The sequence below is a fragment of the Diabrotica undecimpunctata genome, chromosome 1 (genome assembly GCF_040954645.1).
Source record: "Diabrotica undecimpunctata isolate CICGRU chromosome 1, icDiaUnde3, whole genome shotgun sequence".
Classification (NCBI taxonomy): Eukaryota; Metazoa; Arthropoda; class Insecta; order Coleoptera; family Chrysomelidae; genus Diabrotica; species Diabrotica undecimpunctata.
This window is the reverse complement of record NC_092803.1, coordinates 66895165-66907202: the sequence shown is the minus strand read 5'-3', so window position 1 is coordinate 66907202 and position 12038 is coordinate 66895165. Positions and strand designations below refer to the sequence as shown.

The 12038-nt window shown below is 29.8% G+C and overlaps 1 protein-coding gene across 1 annotated transcript in view; it reads left to right on the top strand.

The window, feature by feature from the left end:
- The first annotated feature begins 372 nt into the window (after positions 1-372).
- Positions 373-12038, top strand: part of LOC140450333 (myrosinase 1-like) — a 49317-nt gene continuing 37651 nt past the window's right edge. Inside the window, exons 1-3 of the mRNA XM_072543920.1 lie at positions 373-530; positions 2038-2120; positions 8877-9077. Coding sequence (XP_072400021.1) covers positions 493-530; positions 2038-2120; positions 8877-9077 — 322 coding nt within the window. The 5' untranslated portion in view covers positions 373-492. The remainder of the gene's footprint in view (positions 531-2037; positions 2121-8876; positions 9078-12038) is intronic.

Below are 12038 nucleotides of genomic sequence, written 5' to 3'. Positions count from 1 at the left end.
TACAATATTTAATGTGCTATAAACTAAACTAATTGTTTTTGGTGTATTAATCAAAAACATTATCAGAATAAGCCTCCGCAATATCCCTACTCCATATGTAATTTAAAGATTTAAACTCACTGAGCAAAAAAGGTGAAAGATAGAGAATTTTTTATTAAAAGGGGTATAAATTTCTTCTTTTTTATATAGATTGATGAATAAGATTACTAAAATAAAGTCTACGTATAATACAACCGTACATTATACAGTAGAAAGCTTAAAATTTCATAGCACTCCAAACAAAACATATCTCAAAGTAGATGATTATCTATTATTTGCTCACAAGTAAATTAATCTTGAAAAATCACAATAGATAATCAATAAACTACAATTAATCTACTTCAAGTAGAGGGCAACTTACTGGATTTAAATTTTTGTTATCAAGATAAGGGCATTTAAGTAGTTGTAAAAAACTTTCTGTGTGATGGTTAAAAGTACAGATTAGGTTATAAGATGAAGGTGATTTTAATTTCGCTCCTGCTTGGTTTAAGGTAAGCATTTTTCTCTTCAGGTTAATTTTTAGTTATGGACAAAAGAGTTCTTTTTAATTTTTGCTGTTTTTAATATTTAATTAACGTGAATATTCAAGGTTATGTGAATTAGATAGCAAAGACGAATTTTTGATTTTAATCTCGGTTGAGATTTTGCAGAAATCGGAAGCCTGGCTTTTTTTTCGCCAGATATTAGGGTTTGTCCCAGTAACATCAATTTCCAATTCAGTTCATTAAGTCAAGTAAAAATTTCTGTTTTGTTCGCCCGCTAAAGATGGAGTGAAAGTATAAGTTTTGTGTTTTTATTGTTGATAAACCTACTATGGTTTTCTTGATATCTCCACTTGACTATTTATGAGAGTCGAAGTAAAGTAGTGCTCTAATTCATCAAATTGTCCTTCGCTTGTAAACAGTCCTTCTTCTATTAAGAGAAACCGTTATTAAATAACATTTAATATTGAGATCATTTTTAAATGTTTTTTTTCTATCTAAAGGAATTTAGATCAAACTTGTTATAAAGATGGAAAAGATTCTCATTTTTGTTTTCAATAAAGAAATCCAATAATGGGATCTGCATAATTTACTTTCTCCGAAATTTCAAAGAGGTTTTAAAACCGAAACGAAGGACCACAGAAACCGTCAATCGCTTATACTTTGTTTATTAAAACTATGAAGGTAAACAGTTTATCTCATGAATTTTGCTAACAAAACAAATTTGTTTATTTTACATATATTAAATCAAATATTATCTAATATTCTAAATTTAACCATTCACCATATAAGTCCATATCAATTTTAACATATACAAAAAAACCATAATATGTGAATATAATTCATATATCTACTTTTACCTACACGTTGAAATAACAAATTTTTTATAAATTTGAGTCATTCTTCCTTTTCTCGGTCTTTTATAAAATTTTCTATGTTCACGTAATTACGATTTGTAGGTACATTAATATATTGTCAATATCAATATATAAGCAAAATTGTCAGGCACAGCTGTAGAAACTTATAGACGGGGTGAAAAACAAGAATATGTAGCTGAGCTGTGTGTTGGTATAAATAAGTAGCTGCAACAGACTTATGGTTTACAGTATTCTATAAAAAACGCTAAAAAACTAGCATCAAGTACCTACCTTAGGGGTATGTTTTATAGAAACATGATATAGGTTGAATGTCAAAAATATATAAAAATATTAATATTAAAATAAAGAAATCCACAGGATCTAAGCATTAATAGCTAAATTCAAAAAACATTTGCAAAAATTAGGATGATTTAAAGTTTTCAAATTTAATTTTAAACGATTTTAGGAAGCATGTAAAACAAGTTGACGGACAAAAATCAGTTACAAAAAGGTTTCTGTTTACCAGAGGTCCACGTATAAACTTAAAAAAGGACACTATAAAAATATCCGAAACATTGTTAGAATAAATTCTCCTACTTGACAACATAAATAAAATGCTGTTTGAATGTAAAAACTAATTAAATAAAATTCTTTATCAGCTTGGCAGACGATCCAATCAACAATAAAAAATTTCCTGAGGACTTTTTATTCGGCGTAGCAAGTTCAGCGTACCAAGTTGAAGGTAAATTATAAGCGTATATTATATTGTTTAATTAATAAGTGTACATATTTTGAATTTACTATAACAATGAATAAATCTAAATCACTTTAGCTTAAAGGATCACTTTAGTACAAAATATGACTCCTTTATGAAATGTACTTAGAAACAAAATATCATCGGTGACCTGGCAATATCTTCTATTTGACTTCACCCTAACTTTTTAGGAGAGACAAAAACTTTATAAATTTAAAATTTTAATACATTTTAATTGTTTGTTTATAATTTATGATCGGCGTAGAAGCGCCATTTATTTATTATAAGAATATTTGGTAATTAATTGAAATTAGTTTTGATAAGCTAGATAGGAGGTATTGCTTAAAGTAATGTGACTTATAGGAGATATTGCCTTTAATTTAATGTAAACTTAGGAGTTATTATTGTTTATTAGAGTTAAGCATTAATGCCTTTTTATCCAAATAAACTTAAATAATATCTTACGGTAGTATAAAACACATGAAACCAAAAATATAAACTTCGAAATACGACAAACAAAACATATTTAATAAGTTTGAGCAAACAAAATAAAAAGATCTATCCGTGTAAAAGGATATTATAAAATAAATGCGAATCTTTCGGTATAATATTCGGGCTTCATATCAACAATTGAAAAACAAAAATAATGATCGTAGACAGAGGAAATAATAATCTACCGCACATACACCAAGTGGCGAAATTGGAAGTGGTAGACAGCTTTGTATACTTGGCCCCTGATTACCAACAATGGCGATTCCTCCTCAGAAATCAAGCGTAAACTAGTGAAGAACCGAACCGTAACTGCTAAGTTGATTAAAATATGAAAAAACCAAACAATAACAAGGAATACTAAGCTCAGGTTGGTGAATGCTCTTATTTTCTTATTGCTACATACTCAGCTAAAACATGGACTCTCCAAAAAATCGATCGAAGTAAGATCGAAGCCTTCAAAATATGGGTTTATAGAAGAATTATACGTGTGTCTTGGACAGAACATAGAACCCACCTATAAATTCTGCAAGGGCATATAATAGACAAGCTATTAAAAAACGTAAACCAAGCATACCTAATTTACTACGGCCACATAGCTAGAAGAACGGGTACTATAAAACTATTGGTGTTGAAGGAAAGGTAGAAGACCGAAGACCAAAAGGAAAATGTCCAACATGAAAAGCAGACCAAATAAAGACTCTGATGGAAAAATCCCTACATGCAGCCGACCATACGACACAGGATCGCAGCAATGGAGACAGCAAGCTAATATATTTAGAGTGTCATCACGCCCTGGCAAGGGCTTAAGGAATGAGGAGCAGTAGGAGGATATAAATATTATGTATAATTATAGGTGAAATGTCTCTGATCTTCTATTAATCCGCTATTGGTGGTATGTTCTTCTTGTTGACTTTTTTATTGACTATTGGCAAACAATTAAGTTATTAAGACATTAGACTCAAGTAGTTAAGACATTAAGAAGGACGAGAGATGCTTCTTTGACTTGTCGGTTTTTCATGTCTGTTTCTTTCACGATTATTGATGTATCTTCTCATTGTACTCTGTGCTTGTTGTCCCACGTATGTTTGCATATCTGAGATTTAAGACATATAAAATTTAAGATTGGGTGTAAGAAGTCGAAGCTGAATTTTTAAAATTCTTGGAGGAAGAAGGAATAAATTGGATCACGGCTGTCTTCAATAAAATATACAATACAGGAATCATCCCTGATAAATGGCTAGAATCATAATTCATAGCGATACCTAAAAAACAGGGGGCTAATAAGTGCGAAGAATATCGAACAATCAGCTTAATGAGCCAGCCACATGTTGAAACTGTTTCTTAGAGTCATCCATGGAAGAATTTATAAGAAGTGCGAGGAACAAATATCGGACAGACAGTTCGGCTTCATTAACGCAGTGGGTAAAAGAGAAGCACTTTTCGGAGTACAAGTACTGATTCAAAGATGCAGGGACGTTAACTGCGACGTATACGCGTGCTTGATCGACTATGAAAAGGCATTTGACAGAGTTCAACATCAAAAGATAATAAATATTTTAAAAGAAGCAGACCTGGATGACAAAGACCTCAGAATAATTTCAGAACTATACTGGAATCAGACCGCATACATGAAAATTAATGGAGAAGAAACAGATCATATAAAAATACTACGTGGAGTTAGACAGGGATGTATCCTATCGCCGTTGATATTTAATATGTACTCAGAGAAAATTTTTAACGAGGCTCTTTACGGAATAGACGAAGGCATCCTTTTAAATGGTGAAAAAGTAAACAATGTTAGATATGCCGACGACACCATGGTGATAGCAGATAGTTTAGAGGGACTTCAGAGGCTAATGGACAGAATAAACGAGTACAGTCAACAGTACGGACTAAACATTAATACCCACAAAACGAAACAAATGATTATCAGCAAGGAGAATATAAATGGGGCTCATCTATACATTCACGGGACGCAGATAGAGCGAGTAAAACAGTATTGCTACCTGGGAACTATTATAAACGAACAGTGAAGCAATGTACAGGAAATAAAGTGCCGCATAGGAAAGGCAAGAACGGTCTTTAACAAAATGAGCGCCATCTTCAAAAGTCACAACATATCCATAGATACAAAAATGAGACATTTGAGATGCTATGTTTTCTCTGTGTTGTTGTACGGGGCGGAGGCATGGACGCTTACAGACACCACTATTAAAAAACTTGAAGCATTTGAGATGTGGCTTTATAGAAGAATGCTGAGAATATCATGGACAGCAAGGATCACGAACAAGTAAGTTCTAGAAAAAATGAAGAAGGAACCAGAGATTGTGTTTACGATCAAACGCATGAAATTGCAATATCTGGGACACGTTATGACAAATCAGCACCGTTACTCCCTGCTGCAGTCTATATTGCAAGATAAAGTCAAAGGTAAGCGAGGACCCGGTAGAAGGAGAATATCATGGCTGCGGAATTTAAGAACATGGTTTAAGAAAACCTCAACGGAGCTGTTTCGAGCCGCAGCGAGCAAGGTCATGATTGCTAATATGATTTCCAACATCCGAAACGGATAGAAACCAGAAGAAGAAGAAGAAGTAAGAAGTCAGTCAAATAATCATAATATTAAACAATTTATTACGTAGATATTATGATTTTTGCGGTACCTCCGATACAAACAATATCTAAAACGGTTAATTTTTCACTGAGATATTAAAAACTTTTCCGAGCTCTGCCGATCTCAAATTCCAAATTTAATTTGATTGTCAAAAATCGGCTATCTAAGCTTTCATTACTCGTTGAAATTGGTTTCAAAAATATACTAATAGTTCGCATTTTTTAAGCCACAGTTTGGGTTATCAAGAAAAAAACTAAAACTAAATGAACTCACGGATCAAAATACTTTAAACTAAATGAAAAATCATTGCAACACAAACAAGTCTCTAATCAAAACTTAAAGAATGATTAAAAAAAATTAAATCGCCAAAAAAAAATTAAAATAAATAAACAACACGCGTCTTATATATCAATATAATCGAGCAAAAAAATATTTATTCTACATTCCCAATCCAGTATCAGCTTAACCCTAAGCTTTGAAAGATGTTTTCAAAAACTATTAACGCAGAAAACAGGAATAAGAATAAATTAAGAGTGTAAGTCTAGAAGAAGTCTATAGAAGTATATAAGAATAATAACTATTCACAATATATAATAAATAGACTTCGGCAAATATGCAAATAAAAATGTAGAAAATATGCGCATAAATATGCACGTGTTTACCCGAAAATATGCAAATATTTTACAAAATATGCATACAAATAAATAAAAAAATCGTAAAATAGTAACAATTTTATTTAAAAAAAAAAGTGTACATAACTAAATATTTCCTACTATTCATTAAGATTTACATTTATTTTAAGTAACTACATCATTTTTAAGTATGAATAAACTTATTTAGAATTATGGTAACAATAAATGACCAAGTGATGTTCAAAATTTTCTAACAAAAACTTGTGGCTTCTGTCTGAGTACATATATTTATATATGGAAAAACTTAGTAACCTTTATTTTTTTTGCATAGTAGCTTCAAATTTTTTTAAAATATCTTTTCCAATATTACCTCTAATGTTCCGACAACATGACGCAAATTCTTTTAATAATGCTGTACTTTCGAACAATGACAGTTTTGGTGATTCTAACTGAGTAATTGTTTTTTGAACAAAACTAAAATTTGATTTTATAAATGAAAGTTCTTGTTGAAGCAAGTTACTCTGAAAAGTTTGTTTAGAATCCAAAAGAGATTGGGAACTTTCATCTGTTAACGTATCAATTATGTTCTTTATTTTAACAAAATGATCTGCATAAAAATTAGCTGCTTCTAACCATGTTCCCCATCGCGTTAAAATAGGTTGTGGTGGAAGAGGAATGTTAGGTAGCATTTCTTTATAAAGTTGAATTCTTATAGGAGATTTAAGAAATACTTTTTTGACACTGGATATCATGGTATTTACAAGAGGAAACTTTTTTCGTATTTCCTCTGCAACTCTGTTTAATCCATGCGCTACACAAGTAACATGTATTAAATCTGGGAAAATTTTTTTTAAATTTTGTACTGCTTTCACCATAGAAGGAGCAGCATCCGATAAAATAAGCAGTAATTTATTAGAAGGAATAGTTGTCGGAAGAAAAAAAGTTGCTAATGTTTCTTGTATAAAACGCGAAATTGTTAAAGCATTTGTTTTCTCAAGTTGCTGGCATGAAATAAGATGAGATTTTGGTAAGGTATCTTCTTTAAGAACACCAATCAATAAATGAGCAATATACTTTCCTGAGGAATCAGTGGTTTCGTCTACAGATATGTAAAAATAATTATCTGCAATTTCTTCCTTAATATTAATTAACACCGACGAGTATAGCCCGTTCACATTATTTCTTCTTAGAGACCGATCACTTGGAACATTAAGTTTGCAATATTTTTTTAGAAACGAACTAAAATTTACATTTGCTAATTTTGAAAGCGGTATGTTTGCAGACACTAATGCGCGACACAAGTCTTCATTAAAAGTTTCTTGCTCATCTAATTTTTTTGAAGTAGATTGGAAACATTTAGCCATTGAAGTTTGATGTTTTCCTCCTATTTTTCCTTTTTTTGCAATGTGTGAAGCAGTTCTCACATGTTGGTCTATCTGAAATTTCTTCTCACATGCTATCTATAAATAAAAATAAAAACCTTTATTTTAACCCAACCTTTAAAATATAAAAATATACAAGGTGTTTTTGGTTAATCAAATAACTGGTTTGGAAAAAAAAAACACTCGCTAAGTGTTTTAAATGCAGTATTAATCCACAAATTAGTTTTTGTTACTAACCATTAGTACATCATATAACTTATTTTAAAATTCAACAAAAGTTTTTTTTTTTGTTAATTCAATTACAATAAAAATAATTGTGTTTTAGAATAGCTGACTTCATAAAAAAAGTAAAGGTGAAAAATTTTTCTAAATACACACCATTGTATTGTACCATGGACAATTTTTTCTCACTAAAGGAAGCTATTTTTCATTTAAAAACAACCTACGAGTACTAAATTTCAAGTAAATACGTTTATTGGTTTTAAAGTTATTGTTGTTATTAACTAAAAGAATTTAATTTTTTTTAATTTTAACACCCTGTATCTCGAAAAGTAAATAAGTTTGACCCCTCATTAACTATATCGTTTTGTTCAATTTTTCGAGAAGTATCTACAGTCAAACGTTGTAAGTGTCATTTGGAAACACCCTGTATGTATGAAATATTAGATATTTAATAGAAAATATTAGATACTTACAATTTTGCCACAGACTGAACAGTAGATTTTTCCCATATCCATAGACAGCTCTTTATAAGGTTTAATCCAAGTTGAAGCACTGGTTGTTTTAGGCATTATAAAATCACAATCTTCCTTTTTGTTACGCACAACGAGTGTTTACGCTTTGAATATCAAAACAAAAATGATTTACAAATCTGAGCATCAAATTAGAAATGTTTAGGTACCTAATTCAATAAACTGGGAGATTTTGGAAAATCCCTAAATTAGGAACAAAACTATTAGCCGTTTACCTGCTGTTAAGATACAATAAATTGTAGATAGATTTGGGGATTAGATCATAAAATGCAAATGAGCGAACCCTTAGCGATTATCCAATAACTGAATGCCTCAGTGACCGAGACTTTCTAAGAATGTTGAGGGCTACTTAAATTGATCTTCTTTGAAATTGTAAATGTTTTGTATCTGTAGAGATTACGTACTTAGATCATTTCTTGATTAAAATGACTACAACATTTTATACAAGAATTGAAATAAATTGGTATGTTTAAAAATTTTCAAATACAGTATAAAAATCTGAACTTCTATGCACTTTATGCAAACTTTTATACAAATATGCCAAAATATGAAATATTTGCATAAAATATGCACAATATGCAAAATATGCAATATGCATATTTGCCGAAGTCTAATAATAAATATAAGAGGAACAATATTTTAATTAAAATAGATACTTAACAGTCAAGCTTTGCAACAAAATGAGGATTTACAAACGCTTAATGTTTGTGTTTATTCGTTTAAGACCTAATTTGATCTTATTTGATACAATTTTAGAAAAAATTAATTTGGTTTGTTTAAGTTATTATATTTAGTTATATTCTGGATATATTTCTTCCTGGTATATATACCTTCTAATCAATTCTTCACACTCACTTTTGTTTAATTCTCAGGAGGATGGGATGAAGATGGCAAGGGAGAAAGCATTTGGGATCATAGAGTTCACACTGATCCCAACTTTATTGAGGATCATTCAACTGGAGATGTGGCATGTGACTCATATCACAAAGCAAAGGACGATATAGCAATTTTAAAGGAACTAGGTGTAAATCACTATAGATTTTCTTTATCTTGGACAAGGATTTTACCTACAGGTAAGAATATACAATATTATTGACCATATACAAATACATATTTGTTAGTTTTAATGTTTGTTTATTTTTTTTAAACAAATGTACAAAGACAAAGTTGTATAAAATACAAGATAAAAACAACATTATGTCCAAAATTATGTATAATCTCATCTACTATACATATTTTTGGTTTTATATTCCTTTTGGCTAACTATAGTAAGTCCGGCTTGAAAGAATCCTAAGGAAATGTATTATTTTATTTGTTAACCATTATTTTATTTTATGTTCTGTCCAGGAATTTGTTAGTTGCTTATTTAAATTTCCGAATGGTATGGGGCATTATTAAAACTCATAACAGATAATTCACGTAATCCTGAAAGCAAATTTTCTTTCAACTATTTCGTAAACATCTCCGTATTCGTGTTATCATGATACCGATGTTGATTGTGACTAAAACACAAAGTAAGCTCAATTAATAAAATCATGTTTTCCACCCACGTGAAATATAATATGTCTCTTTTACTCAGTATCGGTGAGTTTTATAAATTTTTTTCTCTCGTCCTGTCAAATCAGTTTTATTCCATCTTTAGCAAAAATCCACGTTTCGTCTAAAGAAACAAATAAGGCGTGTCTTTTTTTTAAATTATGACAGTTTCTTAAAAACTTTGTTCTTTTGTAAACGACACTAGCTCTTTCACACGAGTCTTTTCTAGTGTCTTCCAGTTTACACCTAAACGCAGTCTGTATGAAAACTTTTCAAAGACTTGAAAATGGAAAATGGATTTCTAATTATTTTATTTCGTTAATTAAATTTTTAAATATAATACGCTGTTCATGACGTATATACATGTTTTTTTATATCAAATTAAAGCTTATTTTTTTCTTAATATGATGCCAACTATTAAAAAACGCGAGTTATTAAATATTAAATATAATAAAGTTAGGGCGCAACGATACTGGTTTGACAAGCACACAACTGACACTTCAAATCAGTAGCGTTGATCGCTGTCTTTTATTTTATCTTTAATAACTCGCATTTTAACTGCTGGCAATACTAATTTTCGACTATTTTTTCTCGGGCAAACTTATATCATCATATTAAAAAAAAATTAGCTTTAATATGATATAAAAAACATTTACGTTAAAAGCAGCGTATCTTATTTAAAAAATAAATAAACGAAATAAAATAAAAATTAATTACTATCAATTGAATAGTTGCGATCACTTTTTGACTGGCAACCTATTATCAATGTATTCTCCTAATTTTAAATGTATGTACAAATGTTAGTTTGATTAACAACATTATGAACGTAGTGATCCTGCAGTGGGATCTTAGGCTATTACGAATAAAAATTATTCATAATCGCTAAAAATAATAATATACATAAAACATAATGTAAAGTCCTGAATATTTTAAGACGAAGAATAAGAATATAAGAACACAATGAAAATAAAATGAAATATGAAACCTGTCAAGTTCTTTACCATCTAGAACTAAGTATTATATACAAATATAAAGCAAAATTTATGATAAACGTGCTTTGGGAGCTTTAAATAATAAGTAAGAAATATAAGATATAAATATACTTGAGTAAACAAAATTAATTGAGTAAACAAAAGTACCTATTAAAATAAGGGTAAAGGAAACATAAAATACGGGTAAAGGTAAAATTTTACTAAAGGAAAAGTAGCTATGTCATAAAAAAGCATGATATGAGAAACAAAATTTTCTTTCTCTTGGGTCATTAAAAATATAAAAAATTAACAAAGCAATTAAAGAAAGCTACCCAAAAAGAACTGTTTAAGTTAAATAAACAGAAAACCATTTAAAAACCGCTACATAGTACCTCCCATAAAAAAAATCAGCCAAAAAAGTATTCTAAAACGCATTAAATATTTAAAAATTTATAGTAAATTGTAATAAATTTTACCTAAAAACATTTTTACATATAAAAATTAAAATTGAAAATGTCAAAACTAATAGCAAGATTTGGAGAAAAATGAATAGTATTTATTAATATTAATTTTTTAATAATTTGTCACCAACCAAAATTCAAAATAAAATTAGAAATAAGATAAGTTACGTTGGGCGCCAATGTGTAACCATCAAGGTCTACATTTTAGGTGTTGGGTGGCAATACGTAACCATTGAACGACCCATCAGAAAAGATTTAGTAAATAAAATGAATTTTGAATCGAAGATCCAGATTAAATAAGCAAAAGACAATATAAAAACTAATCTCCTTTTCTGTTGAGTTATCCCAACTTCAGCATTGAAGTGACAATACAGAGCAGAGTTGCCAACTGACAGATATACTTTCTGAGGCATAGAAATTTATATATGTTCCATCATCTTATGGAACATAATAGGGTCTGAATAAAGGAATTAGAATATTTAGTGAAAATAAAAATTGTAATTTTGATGACAGAATATTTAGTAAATAGAAAGTTAATTAACGGGTTGAGCGCCAGCTATTTTTAGAATAAAATAGTAAAATGATAGATATGGAAAGGAAAAATCTAACTTACAGTTAATAGATCTGAAACAGTGGAAACACCATTATGAGATCTTACTAACAGAGGATAGATGTAAATTCCAAGAGATCGAAATGGAAAAAATATCCGAACATACACAAATAATTGAGATAACAACCTGAGAGTTAAGCGATGCCCTCAAAAGATCGAAAAACGGTAAAGCAGCGGTACCTGGTGACATCCCTATTGAGTTTGTAAAGTATGGACCAAAAACATTACATTTAACTATTTAACAAATGCTTAAAAGGACAAAATATCCCTGATGATTGGAATGTTGGAAACATCAGCTCAATATTCAAGAAAGGGATAAACGCAAATGCTCTAATTATAGGGGAGTAACGTATAGGGGAGATAATCAGCTCAGTGTGGAGGTTGTACGGTTCAATAATAAAAGAAAGAATGTTCCATTTCTTTTGAAAAGCGTTCCCAGTGATCATTTATTATTTT